Genomic DNA, 22,058 nt, shown 5'->3' on the forward strand with positions numbered 1-22,058 from the left:
TGGCCCGCCGGGGGGGCGGTGAATCCCCCGGTGGGCCCCGACTCCTGTCACAATGGCATGGGCCTTAGTCGAGGCTGCTTCTCTACTACTAACAATAGTACTTGCATCATTCAGATGCAAGTACTATTGCTTACAGCGCCGCGCAGGACGTCCTGTGCAGCGCTGCTGTGACACAGGAAGCCCTTGCTAGCGCTTCCTGTGTCACTAGCACAGAGGCAGCCTGGAGGAGCGAGGAGGCATGGGAGCGCCACATTCAAACATGTGGCTGGTCTCCTTGGAGGTGCAGCCCGGGCAGAGCTGACAGGAGAAGCCCCGCCCACCAGCCCGGGCCTGCAGCACAAAGGAGACAGCTCCATCCACTGCTTGATGCATCCCCTGACACCTGGATCCCCTGCTGGATATCAGGTAAGTGACATGTGTATATGTGTGTGTCTTCCAACATGTCATGTGCTTGTATATAGACTGGTAACAGCTGTATATATAGGTGTAATGTGTTCTATATGTGTGTGTATATAATGGTATCACATGTATTAGTTGTGTGTATATATATAGGTGTCATGTATGTGTATATACAGGTTTTACATGTGATATATGTATATGTGTGTATATGCAGGTATACCATGTAAAGGGGGTAGATATAGGTGTGATGTGTGCGTATATACAGGTATAACATGAAATAGGTTTATATATAGGTGTAATATGTAATGTGTGTGTGTGTATATTTATATATAGTGATTACTGGGGGAGCTGTATATAGTGATTGCTGGGGGAGCTTTATATAGTGATTGCTGGGGAAGCTGTATATAGTGGTTGCTGGGGGAGCTGCATACAGTGGTTGCTGGGGGATCTGTATATAGTGATTGTTGGGGGAGCTGTATACAGTGATTGCTGGGGGAGCTTTATATAGTGATTGCTGGGGGAGCTGTATACGGTGATTGCTGGGGGAGCTGTATACAGTGGTTGCTGGGGGAGCTGTATATGGTGATTGCTAAAGGAGCTGTATACACTGATTGCTGGGGGAGCTGTATATAGTGATTGCTGGGGGAGCTGTATACAGTGGTTGCTGGGGGAGCTGTATACAGTGGTTGCTGGGGGAGCTGTATACAGTGGTTGCTGGGGGAGCTGTATACGGTGATTGCTGGGGGAGCTGTATACGGTGGTTGCTGGGGGAGCTGTATACACTGATTGCTGGGGGAGCTGTATACAGTGGTTGCTGGGGGAGCTGTATACACTGATTGCTGGGGAGCTGTATACACTGATTGCTGGGGGAGCTGTATACAGTGGTTGCTGGGGGAGCTGAATACACTGATTAATGGGAGCTGTACGCAGTGGTTGCTGGGGGAGCTGTATACACTGATTGCTGGTGGAGCTGTATACAGTGGTTGCTGGCTGTATCTGTTTTGTACTACATGGCGGTACTTTATGAATTTTATACTACATGGCGGAACTCTGTATGTATTTATATAACATGGTGGTACATTGTATGTATTTTGTACTACATGGCGGTACGCTGTATGTATTTTGTACTACATGGCGGTACGCTGTATGTATTTTGTACTACATGGCGGTACGCTGTATGTATTTTGTACTACATGGCGGTACGCTGTATGTATTTTGTACTACATGGCGGTACTCTGTATGTATTTTGTACTGCATGGTGGTACTCTGTATGCATTTTGTACTACATGGCATTACGCTGTAAGTATTTTGTACTACATGGTGGCACGCTGTATGCATTTTGTACTGCATGGCGGTATTCTTTATGCATTTTGCATTGCTTTATTTTCACACCAAACCAATATGATGGATCTGGTCCTGACACTCCCTTAGGCTGCATTCACATGCGGTATGCCCACCGTGCGAGCATACCGCTGTGTGCTGGAGAGGAGGTGACCCCCTCCTCCCTCCATAGGAGCATGTTCTATCTTTTCCTGGTGTGGGGTGTGGAACGGTGTCACACATGTTCGGCCCCGTACCGCCACCGCGCCACCATTGCCGTCAATGGGGACGTATATATGCGGCCGCAGATTTGGGGCCCATGTACGTCCCTGCAGACGGCAGTGTGAATGAACCCTTATATATTACATATATGGGGGGGGGCGGTGTCTCTCTATGGCTCGCCTCGGGCAGCATAAAGGCTTAAATTATTCACCCCTGCATGGGAGGCCCCTGCCAATGGCTGAGTGCACTCAGACCTTAGATGCCGGAGGGAATGGCAGCATGTATGGGGCGGGGGCCTTAATAAAAAAGGAGTGGGGATAGCAGTTTGCATGGGGGGCATTAATAAAATATGCAGGGGGGGGTGGCAGTGTGTATCAGAGGCCTTAATAAAATATGGAGGGGGGATGGCAGTGTGTATCAGGGGCCTTAATAAAATATGGAGGGGGGGGGGGTGGCAGTGTGTATCAGGGGCCTTAATAAAATATGGAGGGGGGGATGGCAGTGTGTATCAGGGGCCTTAATAAAATATGGAGGGGGGGATGGCAGTGTGTATCAGGGGCCTTAATAAAATATGGAGGGGGGGGGGTGGCAGTGTGTATCAGGGGCCTTAATAAAAATTGAAGGGGGACTAGCTGTTTGTATGGGGGGCCTTATTAAAATCTGGGGGGAGGGGCAGTGTGTATGACATTGTTTTATCCAGGTGACATTATACTGTAATTTTAGGGGCGCAGTGAGGGAGATCTGCTTCCCAGAGCTGAACACATCTGCCAGAAAATTCTGCAACCAAATTTTACGATGATTCTGGACGTGAAGGAGAAGACATGTCACCTGTGAGGTGCTAGATGCTACTTCTTCCTGTGTCCGATCAGTATTGTAATCCCTGACTTACCTTCTAGTGTGAGACGGCTATCTATATCTATCTATAGGGTCAGAGAGCCAGGTGTGACTTGTCTATGTGGTGCAGGGACGCCAGAGTAGGGTTATTGTCATCAGTTCTTCTAATGGTTTTCAGCATTTCCTTATTGGAAGGGGTAACTCTTATACTATCCCTAACCACAGCCCAGCCACCAGCAGAAAGCCCGGGACACCAGGGGTAACTCTTATACTATCCCTAACCACAGCCCAGCCACCAGCAGAAAGTCCGGGAAACCAGGGGTAACTCTTATACTATCCCTAACCACAGCCCAGCCTCCAGCAGAAAGCCCGGGACACCAGGGGTAACTTTTATACTATTCCTAACCACAGCTCAGCCACCAGCAGAAAGCCCGGGACACCAGGGGTAACTCTTATATTATCCCTAACCACAGCCCAGCCACCAGCAAAAAGCCCGGGACACCAGGGGTAACTCTTATACTATCCCTAACCACAGCTCAGCCACCAGCAGAAAGCCCGGGAAACCAGGGGTAACTCTTATACTATCCATAACCACAGCCCAGCCACCAGCAGAAGCTCGGGACACCAGGGGTAACTCTTATACTATCCCTAACCACAGCCCAGCCACCAGCAGAAAGCCCGGGACACCAGGGGCACCTCTTATACTATCCATAACCACAGCCCAGCCACCAGCAGAAGCCCGGGACACCAGGGGTAACTCTTATACTATCCCTAACCACAGCCCAGACACCAGGGGTAACTCTTATACTATCCCTAACCACAGCTCAGCGACCAGCAGAAGCCCAGGAAACCAGAGGTAACTCTTATACTATCCCTAACCACAGCCCAGGCACCAGCAGAAGCCCGGGACACCAGGGGTAACTCTTATACTATCCCTAACCACAGCCCAGCTAGCAGCAGAAAGCCCAGGAAACCAGAGGTAACTCTTATACTATCCCTAACCACAGCCCAGGCACCAGCAGAAGCCCGGGACACCAGGGGTAACTCTTATACTATCCCTAACCACAGCCCAGCCACCAGCAGAAGCCCGGGACACCAGGGGTGTCTTATACTTTTCCCTAGCATTAATTTCCTGAGGTAAGGTCACCACTGCAGCCCCTGTACACAAACCAAGAGCCAAGCACTAGCAGAAAAGGAGGGAGAAAGGGCTTAGCTTATCCTTTGCTTCACTGCCCCCGCTAGTGCGTATAAATTCCCTCATCCCAGAATATTTATATGTAGTAGTAGGTGGGCCCCCAAAATCAATTTCACTGGTGGGCCCCAGGCACCCCAGTCCAACCCTGGTAAGAACTGAGAGTGCCTAGAGCAGCATCAACACTAAATACAGCCCTGGTAATGGGTATTAGGGAATACAGTAAAACAGCATTAAGTTGTTTGCACTGGCCATTTACATTTCCTTTTTCTATTACTATTTTTGTCAGCTATGAATTAATTTGTTTTTGAAAGCTATCATACTTCCCCACTGGGAATCTAATTTGTTTCTTCAAGAAAAGAAATGGAGAAAAAAATAATTCAGTCGAACACATACCTTTAGGATATTCAGCCAAAACAATACGGGTTAAACAGACCTTTCCAATGACAAATTATGAATTTGTACACTAAACCCTCAGATAAAAACACTTTACTCAGATTAGACAGTAGCCAAGCACATGGATTTGACAAAAACATGCAATGCATTAGTGACAAGTTCGGTAAAAGGGGCTACCCCAAAAAAGTGATTGAAAAAATTGACAGTGTTAGGAAGAGACAGACTGAATCTATTACAAAAACATAAGTAAAAAGGCAAACATCAAAACTTCAACAAGACAAAGTAGTGAGAGCAAATATTCAAATAGAGATCTATGGCAAGAAACGCACAGGGAGTTTTCCTTGTAGAGCATGTGTGAATTGTTCTTACATGCTAAAGGGAGAAAAATTCCAACATGAAGGTAAAGAATATCAAATAAAACACTACCTTGATTTTACTAGTGATCATGTGATCTATATTTTGAGAAATCCTTGTAATCTAATAATATATGATATGAAATAGAGAAATGTCTCCGGCGGGCACAGTCCCAACGGTACCACTGACAACTCAATACACAGCCCGATTCTCCAGGGACAGGGGTGATCACGGCAGGACTTCCCAGCGCTGCTCAGTCAGTGTGTGTAAGCAGATATCCATACATAAACATAGAAAAAGATGACGGCACTCACCGGTTCCATGTGCAGGAAAAGCGTCCTTTATTGGTAGGGAAGCATGCAGGGGGGTAAACAGACAGATTCCGGCTACGGAGCCGTTTCGCACGCTGTGGCGTTTTCTCAAGCCGATGGCCCCGCCCCTCCACGTCATCGCTAAAACACATGTGACCGCGGGTGGGCGTGGCCATACCTAGCAACGTGATAACAACACCTGTGACGATAACACCGCGACAAAAATTAAGTGATACACATCAATATCCTTATGCGTACACAAGGAGACAAGGTATGTGTGACAACCAGGTGATAATTAAAACTGTTCAGGTAAGCGGGAGGATCATAAATCACCAAGTCCGGCATGGAAAACCTTCCAAAACCCGGACCGGAGGTCCAATCCCACTGCTGAAGTTAAAAGCAAAGAGATACTCTGGCTGCGCCGATCTAGTCGTCAATTCATGCTAAATAACACTTTTTTCCAAAGAACTATTAAAACAACCCTGGGACCTAAAGAATGTGGGGAACGCAAGGTGCTATATGAGCACCTGTGCCTCTACTGATCGCGGGGTGCTATGTAAGCATATGTTCCCCTGCTAAGCATTTTATGATGAATCGATAGCAGGCTTACTGTATTTCCTGAATTTAGGAATTGAATGGCCAAGGTAGCCTAACCAGTATAGGGGGGAAAAAAGGAGAAAGAAAGAAGAAGAAAGAAGAAATGGTAAAAATCACAAAAATACATTGAGCTCATTGCGGTCATTAAGCCCCAGGGGGCCCAGAGCCCCACATTTACTGATGAGCCTGCTCTCCTTCTGTAAGAGGAATTTTGCACGATCACCTCCCACACCCCTATGCTCAATCCTCTCAATGCCTGAGAACTTAAGAACATCTGGGTTGCCCCCATGTTCTTGTTGTACATGTTCAATCAGGTGGGGACTTCCATTACCTTTAGTAATAGACCTTTGGTGCTCCCTGAATCGGGTAAATAACTTCCTGATGGTTTTCCCGATATAAAAGCGACCACAGAGGCAGTACACCACATACACCACGAAGTCCGAACGGCAGGTTATCAACGACTTCACTACTTGTCTCACTCCTCCCAACTCTACCACCTTTAGTTGACCATTTAGATTACAGTAGTTGCAGTGACCACATCTGTGATTCCCAGTGGGTAGATCCCTAGATAACCATGTCCCTCCCCCTGGTGGGGGGTCTACTGTGGAACAATTTGTCTCTAATAGTAGTGCTTCTCCTAAAAGCAATAAGCGGTCTAGCACCTGAAACGCTAGCTAGATCAGGATCCTGGTTGAGGATATGCCAATTCCTTTGAATGGCTGATCGTATGGCCCTCTCACAAGGGGAGTATCTGAAGGAGAAGGTAAACCTATTCTCTCCCACTCCCTCTATCCCCCTGGGGCCCTACTCCTGCCCCTGAGCAAATCCCTACGGGGGACATCCATTGCCTTTCTCTGTGCCTCCTCCAGTAGTCCTGTTGGGTATCCCCAGTCTCTAAGCCTATCCTTCAGCTCCTCTGCTTGAGTTTGGAACTTGCCTTTGTCACTATTAATTTGTCTCAACCGGAAAAACTGACTGGTAGGCTGGTCTTCGTATGCTCCGGGTGAAAGCTACCATAGTGCAGAAGGGAGTTGGTGGCTGTAGGCTTACGGAACGCCGTGGTACCAAGCCTACCCTCAGACTCTGTAATCCGCACATCAAGGAAATCTAAGCGTTGGTCCCCAAACACCGATGTAAATCGCATGTTCATCGTGTTGACTGTATTAAGATACTGCACGAATGAGTGGAACTCGAGCTCAGACCCCTCCCAGGCTTCACCACAAGGTCGGTACGTGCGCTGAGATCGTGGAGTGCACAAGGGGGGAAACGTGGTACTAATGACCAGGACAGCAAATGAAAAAGAGGCCCTGCGCCAGCTACTGGACACGGAGACGTATGTAAGACTAGACGTGAACCCCACCTGTAAATATCAGGAAAAACTGCGCTGGAGTGTAGAACAGAAAATTATTTCAGAGAAAACAGCATCTTGGCCCCGTTGCCGGAATCTGTCTGTTTACCCCCCTGCATGCTTCCCTACCAATAAAGGATGCTTTTCCTGCACATGGAACCAGTGAGTGCCATCATCTTTTTCTATGTTTATGTATCTAATAATATATATTGGTCATTTTGCAGAAATGGTACATACTGAGGCCCAATTGAAGTTTAAATTAATTGATTATACTCCACCATTAAGAAGAGGTGAGTGTTGTGAAAAAATTCAATGGAGAAAAAAATAATTCAGTCGAACACATACCTTTAGGATATTCAGCCAAAACATTACGGGTTAAACAGACCTTTCCAATGACGTCATCTCGGCTGCAAGAAAATAAAGTAGTGTGGGGTTAAAGTATACTTGTACTGTTGTCAGGAGCTTCTGTATTTTCATTGACCTTCTAGACTGATGGTTGTGTGCATTGATTCACTCCAGGATAGTTTTTCTAATAAACCTCTCAAATATTTTCAAAACAACTGATGTTAAACTCACAGGACTGTAGTTTTTCCAGGATCACTTTGTGACCATTTTTTAAAATACTGGCACATCATGTGCCAGTCCTGTAGAATAGAACCTGAAGCTTCAAATATTAGAAATAATGGTCTGTCTCATAGTACATAATTTGTCTATTCTAATGGGTTTAAAGGGGTATGGGGTAATGTTTGTTTTGAGGTGCATGGAAGCTGGGCATAGGTGGCTGGCTATGCCCACCCATCTCTATTCCGACCGCTGTATCTGGTGCTGAGATATAGGGACAGGTGGGCGCCGAACTCAACAACAGGCGCATGACCCGGCAAGATGGCAGCGTGGGACACCAGTAGCAATGGGAGAGGTGAGTATAGCTTTGGTTTTTTAAAATTCCTCCCTAGCCCGTTTGCACAGTTTTAAAAACAGTGAGACAACCCTTTTAAGGTGGCACTGCGCTTCTTTCTGGGTTAAAGGGGTTGCCCAGGGCAGACATTTAGACCACAGACATATGTGTAAATGGTTGCATTTGAAAACACAAATGTTAACAAATGCAACAGCTGTTGCATTGCGCTTTGAAATGCATGTGTTAAACGTCTGTGATATTTCTAGCGCAAATAATATTACGTCTGGTTTGTATCTTGGCTTCATGCTTTTCCTGAAAATGTGTCAAGCACTGCCAATAGTGTAGATTTGTACCGTGTTAGCCATGGAGAGCAGAAGAAGAGTGAAGAAATCAGGCGATACCTTTTTGAGGCTAACTGAGTATATTTGATGGTGAGCTTTCGAGAATACTAGTTGTCTTCGTCAGACATGATGTTATGCATGAAACAGAAAATTCACAGCATTTTATACACACTAAACAGTGATCATCAAAGGATATTAAAAAAACCTCTAAAACAACAGATTGATAAAAACAGGGACATCTTCAAATATACTCAGTTAGCCTCAAAAAGGTATCGCCTGATTTCTTCACTCTTCTTCTGCTCTCCATGGCTAACACGGTACAAATCTACACTACTAGCAACTTGGAAGATACCACAATGTACCGCACAAGAATGGAACTGAAAACCCAGCTTAAAAAGTTTGCACAACTAAACAGCGACATATTTTTCCTAACAAAATTCAAAAAGGAAGGACTCATCTCAAAAGGCTTCACACTACGCAACCCAACCCGGAATACTTACAACAGTCGATTTGCAGAACGGCTGTGCATACGGACATCTGAAAAACTATCCAACAACATGATTAAGATTCTCTATAACAACAAGAGGAAAATACAGGAGGAAATACATGCCCTAAAGACACTCCTGGAACATGATACAGAGGAGATGAAGGACAAACTCCAATTATATTACCATAAACTTTAGGATATGATGATCAACAACAAAAAGAAAAAGCTCCAGAGACTGAGACAAAAAGTCTCCATCACCACAGGCACAAGTGCTCAGCCAGGTCACCAGAGCTGTGTTGTGAACCTTTCCTCCTATGAGCCTGACAAACATGAGATGTCAGTTCTCTCCAAAGGTCTGTCATTCTGCCCTGCAAGATCTGTGGACAAAATTAAACTCTGCAATGACATGGAGGAATTCTTCAGAAAAATAAGACTCAGAGAATATTTCCATGACAGAGACTCTCCTCACAGCACAGATTTGGAGACAGGACAGTTCAACAGCAACCCAACAAAAAGATCTACCTGGACCCCCAAATCTGGAACCAACTCAACACTGGATACATACATTGACCACTTCAGAAAAAAAGTGAAAACTGAAATCCTGGGGAAAAGAAAGAAACAAGTAAATAACCTAACCCTGCAGGAACAAAGGGCTATTCAATCATTGAAAGCAAACCCAGATATCATTATAAAACCTTCAGACAAAGGGGGTGCAATAGTCATAATGAATACCTCTGACTATATCAAGGAAGCAAACAGACAGCTTTCCAATCCCATTCATTATAGTAAACTTGAGAGTGATCCAACAGAGGCCTATAAGAAGCAACTTATTGATATGACCAAGAAGTTTTCAACTGAGATGCAACACAAGGTCCACCTTCTCATTCCAGAGGATCCCAGGCCAGGCTGTTTCTATATGCTCCCCAAGATACACAAAGATGGCAATCCAGGAAGGCCTATTATTTCTGGCATTGGCACCTTGACGGAAAGTATCTCAGGTTGGGTGGAAAATATCCTTAAACCCCCGGTCAGAAATATCCTAGCTACATCCAGGACACTACCGATCTTTTAAATAAACTCAAGACTGTAGGCCCACTTCCTGATGGTACAATTCTGGCTACCATGGATGTGGAATCTCTATACAATAACATCCCCCATAAAGATGGAATAGCAGCATGCCGGGCACACATGGAGAAGCACAACTTACCAACAGAACTGGTCTCAGATCTCATACAATTTGTGCTCACCCACAACTATTTCTCATTTGGAGAGGATCTGTACCTACAGTGTATGGGAACATCGATGGGTTCAAGGTGTGCACCACAGTATGCCAATCTTTTTACGGCTGAACTTGAAGGTGCTTGCTTATCCACATGCACCACAAAACACATGATCTATCTCCCTTATATTGATGATATTCTGATCATCTGGACTGCAGATGAGGAGGCCCTAATTCAATTCCATGAGGGCTACAACAACTTTCACCCCACCATCAATCTGAAACTAAGCTATTCAGACAAGGAGATACACTTTCTGGATACCACCATACAGATTAAAGACAGCCACTTAACCACAACAATATTCCATAAACCTACAGAACGGCCTACCTGAGAAATAACAGCTTCCACCCCAAACATACCAGACAATCTATCATATACAGCCAAGCCATACGCTACAACCGTATCTGTTCAGACAAGAAAGACCTGGAAAAATACCTCCTGGAGCTCAGGTCTGAATTTCTCCAGTTGGGCTACAGACCAAAAGTGACTGATAACCAAATAGGTAAAGCAGCAGCCATCACCAGAGATATTTTACTCAAATATAAGGAGACCCAACAGGAGGCCAGAGTAGTTACTTACAGCCCACAACTGGAGATTCTACGTCACATTGCCAAGGAACTCCAACCGATTCTACATAAAGACACAAGATTAAAAGAAATATTTCCAGTCCCTCCTCTCCTGTCCTTCCGGCAACCACCAAACCTGAAACAACAGGTTGTTGTCCGGAGTGTCCTGAGACCTCCATCAGAAAATGGTACCTCACCCTGCCTGCAAAGCAGGTGTAAAACATGCCAGCACATTCGCACGGGTGACCAGGTACCTGTACCTCAATCACAGCAGGTACATCAGATCAAGGGGACCTTTTCCTGCAGGTCCTCTAATGTGGCCTACCTTATTATGTGTCAGCAGTGTCCAACCACAGGCCTTTATGTTGGAGAAACAGGTCAGAGACTCCATCAACGTATGAACTCACACAGAGCTGATATTAAAAATGAAAGGAAAGATCTGCCAGTGGCTGCACATTTCTCCAGAGAGGACCACACTATGGGAGATTTGCAGATTACTGTTTTAATGGGACATTTTAAGACACAGATGGAAAGGAAAGAATGGGAGTATAAATTAATGAGGAGATTCAACACCTTGCAAAGTGGTCTTAACATTCATGCCAGCTTCATGACCTCATAGTTTTTAATGTTTTTATTGCCATCCTTTTGTAAATAAGATGTCCCTGTTTTTATCAATCTGTTGTTTTAGAGGTTTTTTTTAATATCCTTTGATGATCACTGTTTAGTGTGTATAAAATACTGTGAATTTTCTGTTTCATGCATAACATCATGTCTGACGAAGAGAACTACTATTCTCGAAAGCTCACCATCAAATATACTCAGTTAGCCTCAAAAAGGTATCGCCTGATTTCTTTACTCTTCTCAAGCACTGCCAAAACAGTCACAATTTTGCTAATACTGCAACTCTGCACCAGAAATGGCTACTTTTGTCATGCACTGTACATCAGAAAATGGTTGTACAAGACGTGAAAAACTAGCCTTATCAGACCATCCTCTGGGAAAACACTTCTGTTATAGTTCTCTTCACTGCTACAACAGTAATGGACCATTTTCAATCTTTGAGATTCTAGATTACTAATCAATTAGAATTTCTCAGTAGAGAGAGATGTGTTATAATCTCCTGTGTATTACATAGCAACAATACATTGTTCCATATGTTTCCAAACATTTTCCCAATGACCTTTTAAAGCAGTTTAATATTTGTTATTTGTGACTATAACAAACTTCACCTTTTTGCATAACAAGTATATTGTGCTCAGCACAAGAAAACAACATAGATCTATCTTACTAGATGTAGATCCCGGCGTTGCCTGGGATAGTGAATAACTTCTCTTAGCTATAACAAAATAGAATATCTATCCTTATTACCTAACACATTAGCCGTCTTATACTCATTGCCTAAAGTAACCAATCAAAGCTCAGAGCTCATATAAATCACCTGTGGCAGAATAGCAACCAATCACGGATCAGCTTCTAACTGCCACAATGAATCCTGTATATGGTGGTTAATAAGTGGATTTTGGAAAGCATGGGGTGAAAATTTTGGCTCAAACCTAGTCTATGACGTTCCCGGAGTAACAGAGAGCGACTGTGCAAAATTTGGTGATTGTAAACGCGACAGTGCAGATTCTTTTAGCGGATATATATGCATACAAACATACACACACACTCAGCTTTATATATTAGATGAATAACAAAGTTTGCTCTCACCGCCGGGTAGGCCCATTGTCTCAAGTAATGATTCCATCTTTCCTCATATTACAATTTTTTTAGATAATTTTTTGTGACAGTTTGGTACTAATGGGGTTTCATATATCAGGGGCACTGCAGATTTTTTATAAAAGTTACAAGATATCAACTTGGAGGGTTCTTCAAATGTAAGACTTGTTTAGATGTTTGTACACCTCTATTGATCATGCACGTGAACTCGAAGCAGTGCAACACAAAATAGAAGACTCATCTTATCTCCAAAGAGAACCACAGTTGGTATTAGATTTGTAAATATTTGTGTTGCACAAATTTCTTTTTTGGGTCAAAATGGAGTGGCACTCACGTATGCCAACATTGTCCTGACCTACCTGGAAGAACAATTCTTCTATGTATCCCACAGCTATGTGCTGCAGTGGTGGAGGTATATAGATGATACCTTCATTATTTGGACTGGTACACAAGAACAACTTAGGTCTTTCTTTATCTATCTCAATACTATTGATTCTGACATAAATTTTACAATGGTAGAATCTAAGAAAGAAATACAATTTTTGGACATTTTGGTATGTCGTACAGACAAAGGGTTGATTATGAATTTGTACACTAAACCCTCAGATAAAAACACTTTACTCAGATTAGACAGTAGCCAACCAAAAGCAATGCTGGACTAGTTGCCCTGGAGACAGTACTTAGGGGTAAAGAGGGTGACACCAGAGCACGTGGATTTGACAAAAACATGCAATGCATGAGTGACAAGTTCGGTAAAAGGGGCTACCCCAGAAAAGTGATTGAAAAAATTGACAGTGTTAGGAAGAGACAGACTGAATCTATTACAAAAACATAAGTAAAAAGGCAAACATCAAAACTTCAACAAGACAAAGTAGTGAAAGCAAATATTCAAACAGATCTATGGCAAGAAACACACAGGGAGTTTTCCTTGTAGAGCATGTGTGAATTGTTCTTACATGCTAAAGGGAGAAAAATTCCAAAATGAAGGTAAAGAATATCAAATAAAACACTACCTTGATTTTACTAGTGATCATGTGATCTATATTTTGAGACATCCTTGTAATCTAATAATATATATTGGTCATTTTGCAGAAATGGGACATACTGAGGCCCAATTGAAGTTTACATTAATTGATTATACTCCACCATTAAGAAGAGGTGAGTGTTGTGAAAAAAATCAATGGATATTTAATTTAAATACATTAAAACTCAAAGGACTCAATGTTGAATATAATATGGGAAGTATTGTATAAGATTGCATCGTTGTTATATTCCGATGGCTCCTTAGCAGTCCGCATCTGTGTAAAAAGGTATCAAGCTTGTTCAAATGTAAATTTAATCTAAAGTAATCTTATTCTCTTTTTAAAAGATATGTGCAGCAGAATATCGGCGGCGGCCCATGGGCAGGGCTGGTTCTAGTGGGGCCCTGGGCAAAACTAAAAGCCCCAAAATAAAACTATTTTATGACCAGTCACAGTCAGTAAAAGGCTCCCTCTAGTATGGTAAAACAAACTGTAATATGGTAAAATTCTGTAGGAGATAGATGGGTAACACGGTGGCTCAGTGGTTAGCACTACAGCCTTGCAGAGCTGGTCAACATCTGCAAAGAGTTTGTATGTTCTCTCTGTGGTCCTCTGGTTTCCTCCCACGCTCCAAAACATACTGGTTTGGTTGGATTGATTATATTGTGAGCCCCATGGGGACAGGGACTGATTTGGTAAGCTCTGTGCAGTGCTGCAGAATATGTGTCTGCTATATAAATAAATTATTAGTTATAATTATTATGATAGAAGATAAATATGAAAGATGATAGAGATTTCTAGATGCAGAACTATAAAGTAGATTATATATACAGTAGATGGATATGAGAGATAAATACAGTAGAAAAGAAATAGAAGATTGATTGAAAAATAGATAGAGAAAAAGTGAGATATATAAATGGTCAGATTATAGGAGATAGATAACTAGACAGATAGATATATAGACAGGAGATAGATGATAAGCATCTTTACCCGGGAATTCAACCAAGGGGTATTAATCTTTTCACTGCCCGGCATTTCTGTATATTTTGTGGGGTTATTGGCCAGAGCAATTTTTACAATTTTGACGTTTACAAATAAAAACGAAATTACAGCAAAAAGATTTAAAGTAAACCGCAGCAAACCACATATTTTTTTGAAAGCAGATACTTTTTCTAAATTGCATTAAAGAGTTTATAGACATAGGCACCCTCATGCAATTTTGATTCAAAGTGAGACATTTTATAAAAAATACTTAAAATTTGACTTAAAAATGTGCTCCAAACAGAAAATATTTACCTTCACATCTCCTAAATGTAATAGATGGACATGTGTAGAGTTCACAAATGCCTCATACTGATATGTTCACAAGAATAAATCATCATAATATCACTAAAACTGAAATAACTAAATATCTGCTTTTAGAAAATTTAAGACAGTCACAACCTGCAAAATATGTCAATAAAACAGATTAAAAAGTAAAGGCGCCCCTAAAACCTATATATTCTTGAAAGCAGACAACCAGGCGATGCATTTGGCAATCAACATTTGACCCCTTTCATGTGACAAACACAAATTATTAAACAAAATGCATTGAAAATGACTTGATAGCGTATGTTTTTGTCAGGGTTGGGGTCAGTGGAACCCCTGGACCACCACGGGAGATGGTACTAGCCGACACCTGGGACTGGAATCTAAGTGGCACCTGGTTTTCACCAGAGCCAGCCGCAAAGCGGGATGGTCTTGCTGTGGCAGGGTCCTGGTACAGAATCGGAGGACAGGATCGAGGTCAGGAACATGCACGAAGTCAGGGCAGGTAGCAGAGATGCAGAGGTCGGAGGTCAGGTCCGAAGTCACAACAGGAATACAGCAGAGCAGGGAACAGGAAAACCGAAGGGAACAAACTAGGAAGCTTTCTCAACGGCAATGAGTGCAAAGATCCAGCAGGGAATCCTGGGAACAGCTGGCCTTTAAGGAAACCCGGAAGTGCCAGCGCCAAATAGGGGTTAGCTGGCTCTTTTAATCCTAGAGTTCTGGTGAGCGCGCCCTAGAGAGAGGAGACGCGCGCGCGGACCGGACGAGAGCAGAAGTGTGGAGAGGTGAGTTTGCTGCTGAGGGAGGGGGACAGTGCCACGGAGAGTTTTTACATAAAACTCACATCGAAGTGGAGGTTTATGCACAAATAGGGATTTTTAAAATAATAACCCAAAGTGAGAAGATTCATATATAGTACACAAAATAAAAAGCTCCTATTCTGTCAAAATCAAATTTTTCCAGAAATCACCATGTAAACAAGAATAACTTTTAAATTCATACACATTACCACCAAACTGCAATAAAATGCAAAAATTGCATGAAAATTCCAAATTTCCTCTAAAATATGTACAAATCCAGAATACTTATATAAAGAAAATATACCTTCCTAAAACGGCAAAATGTGAGGAGATCATACATACCCTACATGTGTATATTCACCAAGATGCGTTAAATCCACGGGGGACACCAAACTATTTTTGCAGAAAAATATGCGCTGTGCTCCACACAGATCTATCATTGTAGGCTCCCTTACACAATGGTAACACAAATATTAACTATATATCCATAAACCAAGCTAATGAGATAATAAAAGTCACGTTTAGATGTGCGCCATTTTATTAGCCGCACAATAACAGAATCCTCCGCGCTTTATAAGAATTTGAGTGAGAACGTCATAACATAGGTGCAAGGCCGATTCTAGCATATTTGCTGCCTGAGGCGAATATTAAAATGCTGCCCCCCCCCCCACTCCCTGTTAAGTAAATCCTTAAACTTTACTAACAATTAACAACCCTACAGACAGCTCGCAGACACTGTGTGACTGACTACAGGACCTGAGAGGCATTAGTGGCATCTAGTACCTTATAGATGACAATCTCTTCCATCAGTAGAACTTTATTCCGGGTTCTCCAATCCATGACGTATCACTGCTGAATTCACGGCCAGATATCTTCAGCTCCGTGCAGCATCTTCACCCGGCGTCCCTAAAAATACCACAGTCACTTACAGTATGAAGTCTCCTGGATAACAACACTGCGCTCCTAAATAATATATACCCCTCACAACACAACTGACCGCACTCTCCCCACATATAACATATCCCTTCATTATATATATATATATATATATATATATATATATATATATATATATATATATATATATAAATAGTCTACTGGAATTATAGCATGCTAAGCACCAATAAATATACAACACCCCCAATTTATTAATACAGACCCCCCCCCCAACATTTGGTTTACATCAGGGGTAGGGAACCTACGGCTCGGGAGCCAGATACGGCTCTTCTGTTGGCTGCATATGGCTCTCAGACAGATCTTTAATAAATAGTGATGGCTGCTGTGTGTCTCTTAGACTGATCACTGGACAGAGGCAGTGATGTTACCGCCGCCTACGTCCTTTGTACGATCTTGGCGCCATCGACACCAGCGTTGAGGAGCTGGCTGCAGAGAGCGCTGGTAAGTGAATATTCTTTTTTTTATTTGCTGTGACTACCTATCTACTGGGGGGCATGTGCTGTGGCTACCTATCTACTAGGGGTATGTGCTGGGGCTACCCATGTACTGGGAGTATGTGCTGTAGCTAATCATTTACTGGGGGTATATGCTGGGGCTACCTATCTACTGGGAATATGTGCTGTGACTACCTATCTACTGAGAGTATGTGCTGTGACTACCTATCTCCTGGAAAGCATGTGCTGTGGCTACCTATATACTGGGGGCATGTGCTGTGGCTACCTATTTACTTGGGGATGTGCTGTGGCTACCCATTTACTGGCAGTATGCGCTGTAGCTTCCTATCTACTGGGGGTATGTGCTGGGGCTACCTATCTATACCTATCTATTAGGAGGCATGAGCTGGGACAACCTATCTACTGGGAGGCATGTGGTGGGTGTCAGGATTTGGTGTAGTGAACCCCCTGGACCACCGCTGATGATGATGTAAGCAGACACCTGGGACCGGAATCTAAGTGGCACCCGGTATTCACCAGAGCCCGCCGCAAAGCAGGATGATCTTGGTGCAGGGTGGTACCACCAAGTCGTTCCATAGGCGCGAGTTGTCCACGATGGCAACCAAAGTTGTGGAACAGGATCACTAGGCAGTCTCGTGCTGGGAGCCACCGGTCTTTATAGGAACACGGGAAGTGGCCAGCACCAATCAGCGGTGGCTCTTTAAATCTGCAAGTGCCAGCGCGGGAGCAGGAATGTGGAGAAGTGAGTGAGCTTGGAAGGGTGTCGCCACGGAGACCTAGACCTAGATCGCAGGGGCACCCGTGACACAGGGACTACCTATGTACTGTAGTGCATGTGCATATGGTATGGCTCTTACGGAAAAACATTTTAAAATATGTGGCGTTCATGGCTCTTTCAGCCAAAAAGGTTCCTGACCCCTGGTTTACATGATGCAAAGTAATCTGTATCCTATAACTAATAAATATATAGCACCCCCTAATGAATATATATATATATATATATATATATATATATATATGTATATTGTGAGACACTGAAGGGGTTAACTGTGGATGGGCGGTATGTTTCCCCTAGGTTTTGCTATTATGCAAGGCCTTAGTGCTGAGGTTGGGTGTCCAGCACCTTGGACACAGGTGATGGGAGCAGCCCAATCAGTCTTTTTTTTTAAACCGCTCAGCAGAGCTGGAAGTGTTGTCTCTCTGTAAGGAGGCTGGAGAGCACACAGCCCTGACCTCTGTGCCTGGAGCAGCCAAGTGATTTTGTATAGTGGTGAGTTAGGGAACACCTGTATAGTTAGCACCCTGACGGGTAGGATTTTTGTTTATTTAATGCCTGAATGTAAAGGCTGTTTATTTTGCTGCTACAATAAACGCAGGCGAGACCTGTTTTGGACTGTACTTTGGTGTCACTGTCTTGAACTGCATCACAGCACCCCGCTACCACGGTCTCTACTGGGCCAAATCTCCCACATATGGTGCTTCGGATTGCGGGCAGTTCAAAAAGACACACACCTGAGAGTCCCAGGCTAATCGACAGCTGCAGCAAGCCATGCTCCAGCAGCAGGAGGAGAGGTCCCGACAGCAGCAAGCCATGCTCCAGCAACAGCAGGCAGAGTCCCGAGCCATGCTACAGCAACAGCAGGAAGAGTCCCGAGCCATGTTCCAGCTGATGATGGAAAAGTTTTCTGGCGTTATGGCAGCACCGCAAGCGACGACTACTGAGGGGTCCCATACTGGTTTGCAAGGGTACCCGGTTGTCCAGCATTCCGCACGGGCTGCAGTGCAGAAGGCTTTACAAAAGATGACGGCGACCGACGACGTGGAGGCTTATCTCACTGTGTTCGAGCGAGTAGCTGAGCGAGAGGAGTTACCAGCTGAGCAGTGGGCAGATGTCCTGGCGCCGTTCCTGACAGGCGAATCGCAGAAGGCCTACTACGACCTGAGTGAAACGGAGGCCCGTGAGTACCCCCAGCTAAAGGCGGAGATTCTGGCTCGTCTTGGGGTCACCGTTCAAGTTCGTTCCAGCCGGGTCCACCAGTGGGCATACTCTGAAAAACTACCCCCGCGCTCCCAAATGCATGACCTGATCCATCTTGTCCGGAAGTGGCTACAACCCGATGACTGCACCCCAGCACAGATGGTCGAGAGAGTGGTTCTTGACAAGTTCACCCGTTCTCTGCCCTCTCGGCTCCAGCGGTGGGTTGGACAGGCCGGTCCCACAAATGCTGAGGAACTCGTGTCCCTAGTAGAGAGATATCGGGCTACGGAGGATCTTCTACTTATCCCTCCCACACGAAGCAGTGCCAGTGACAAGGCCATTAAACCATCTGGTAGGACTGCTACTGCAGAAAAAGGGAAACAGGTCAGGTTGGGAGGGGGTACACTGGGGGGCTTGGATACACAGAAACCCAGTGAGGCTCATGACAGAGGTCATAGCCGTATCCAGTGCTGGCGATGCCATGAAATGGGCCATATTGCTGCCAACTGTCCCCTGTCAGTGGAGCCAATGGACTGCAACCAGACCCGGCGAATGTCCCTGTTTGCCCGGCCGGTTCTGGCTGCCGAGTCAGTCACGGATGCAGAACCCCAAGTGTGTATGGTCACAATCGGTGGTCACACGGTGGAAGCCTTGCTAGACTCAGGGAGTCTGGTTACCCTGGTGCGGGGAACTTTGGTTGATCCTGGACTGTACAGTGGGCGGAAAGTGGGAGTGTTGTGTATACATGGGGACACTCGCGAATATCCCACTGCTGTCATCAACCTACATACCCCTTGTGGTACTATTACCCATGAAGTGGGGGTGGTGGGGACCCTGTTTCATGAGGCTATTATCGGCAGAGACTTACCGGTGTTTTGGGACCTCTGGAGACGAAGACCCACCTCAGGTGCTGTTGCAGATAATGGACGTCAGGTATGTCCGGCCTTGGCCCCTGAACCCTTTGAGGCCGATGTACCCATACCAGCAGTAGGGGTGACCCCATGTGATGAATTCTCTCCCCTAGAGGTCCTAGCTGGTGAGGTCGAGGGCCACGAGGAGGTGGCCGACATGCCGGACCTTGAGTTTTCCCGTGAGAATTTTGGGGCTGCACAGCTACAGGACCCTACCTTGTTTAAAGCACGGGAGAATGTTAAGGTGATAAATGGGGTACTCCAAATACCAGGGGCTGACAAAATATACCCCCGAATGGTGATTGTTGGGGAGCTGTTATACAGGGTCGACCAGATACGGGGTGAGGAGGTTGAGCAACTTGTAGTACCCCAATCTCACCGTAGGCTGGTGCTAGAGTTGGCACACAAACATGTGCTGGGAGGGAACTTAGGTGCTGAGAAGACCCGGGAGAGGATCCTGCAGAGATTTTTCTGGCCCGGGGTGTGGGAGGAGGTAAACCGGTATTGTAGCTCCTGCCCTGAGTGTCAACTTACTGCCCCGGTGTCCCACTTCAGGAGTCCTTTGGTCCCGCTACCAATCATAGAGGTGCCATTTGAACGGATTGCAATGGATCTGGTTGGCCCCATAGTCAAATCCTCAAGGGGGCACCAATACATCCTGGTTATCCTGGACTACGCTACGCGGTATCCCGAGGCAATTCCATTAAGGAACACCTCCTCCAAAAATATTGCTAGGGAGCTGTTCCAGGTATTCTCACGCACAGGCCTCCCCAAGGAAATCTTGACTGACCAGGGTACCCCATTCATGTCTAGGGTAATGAAGGAGATGTGTAAGTTACTGCAGGTTAAACAGCTCCGCACCTCTGTGTATCATCCTCAGACAGATGGCCTAGTCGAGAGGTTTAACAAGACCTTGAAGGGGATGTTAAAGAGGGTGGTCAGCAAGGATGGGAAGGACTGGGATTGTTTGTTGCCCTATTTGATGTTTGCCATACGTGAAGTTCCCCAGTCCTCCACGGGTTTCTCACCCTTTGAGCTGTTATATGGCCGTTCCCCACGTGGGCTTTTGGATATAGCCAAGGAGACCTGGGAACAGGAGAGGACCCCCCACCGTAGTGTGATAGAACACGTCTCCCTTATGCAGGACCGCATAGCGGCGGTAATGCCCCTTGTAAAGGAGCACATGACAAGGGCACAAGAGGCCCAGTCTAGGGTCTACAATAGGTCAGCCAGACTCAGGACCTTTAACCCAGGCGACAGAGTGCTAGTTCTGCTGCCCACCGTTGAGAGCAAGTTCTTGGCAAAATGGCAAGGACCATATGAGGTCATGGAGAAAGTGGGGGAGGTTAACTACAAGGTATCTCAGCCGGGGAGGAGGAAACCCGAACAGATATACCACGTGAACCTCCTAAAGCCATGGAGGGAAAGGGAGTCCCTGATGGCCGTGGGAGTAGAAAAAGTGTCTGTCCCCAAGAAGGGGACACCGGAGGTAGGTGTACCCAATGCCAAGGTGCCTGAAGTACGGATCTCGGAGTCCCTCTCCAGGGCCCAGATTCAGGAAGCGAAGGAGTTTGTGCTCCGAAATGTGGATGTGTTCTCTAAGTTACCGGGACGTACTTCAGTCATCAAGCATCATATCATAACCGAACCCCACATCCGGGTACACCAAAAACCCTACCGGGTCCCTGAAGCGCGGCCGGCTTGCCATATCCGAAGAAGTCAGGCAGATGTTAGACCTGGGGGTTATCGAGGAGTCTAAAAGTGACTGGTCGAGTCCTATTGTGTTGATTCCCAAACCTGATGGTTCCCTACGGTTCTGCAATGACTTTAGGAAGTTGAACGAGGTGTCCAAATTTGATTCTTATCCCATGCCCAGGGTTGACGAGTTGATAGAACGACTTGGACAGGCTAGATTCTTCTCCACCCTTGACCTGACGAAAGGGTATTGGCAGGTACCCCTTACTGACAGGGCCAAAGAGAAGACCGCTTTTGTTACTCCTGATGGGCTTTTTCAGTACGTGGTACTCCACTTTGGGCTACATGGGGCTCCCACCACATTCCAGAGGTTAATGGATCTCGTGCTAAAACCTCACCGGAGATATGCCTCGGCCTATCTGGATGACATCATAGTTTATAGTAACGATTGGGAGAGTCACCTGGCCAAGGTGCAAGCAGTGGTAGACTCCCTGAGGGCAGCAGGTTTGACAGCGAACCCCCAAAAATGTGCTCTGGGTCTGGAAGAGGCCCGTTACCTGGGGTACCGTATTGGGCGAGGTGTCATCAAACCCCAAGTAAATAAAGTGGAGGCGATCCAGCAGTGGCCACGACCTATGAGCAAGAAGCAAGTGAGGGCTTTCCTAGGC

General features: G+C 45.2%; 1 protein-coding gene across 7 annotated transcripts in view; it reads right to left on the reverse strand.

Annotated features, from left to right (window-relative positions):
• The window catches only part of LOC140118429 (ras GTPase-activating protein 4-like), a 132,012-nt gene that overhangs the window by 53,236 nt on the left and 56,718 nt on the right, over window positions 1-22,058 (reverse strand). For 5 of the 7 annotated variants that reach the window (XM_072136332.1, XM_072136329.1, XM_072136331.1 and 2 more), the window contains one exon: window positions 7,319-7,380. The exons of the other annotated variants lie outside the window; for them this stretch is intronic. In XM_072136332.1, coding sequence (XP_071992433.1) covers window positions 7,319-7,380 — 62 coding nt within the window. The remainder of the gene's footprint in view (window positions 1-7,318; window positions 7,381-22,058) is intronic. 7 annotated transcript variants of the gene reach the window in all.

Source organism: Engystomops pustulosus, chromosome 2 (assembly GCF_040894005.1).
Source record: "Engystomops pustulosus chromosome 2, aEngPut4.maternal, whole genome shotgun sequence".
Classification (NCBI taxonomy): domain Eukaryota; kingdom Metazoa; phylum Chordata; class Amphibia; order Anura; family Leptodactylidae; genus Engystomops; species Engystomops pustulosus.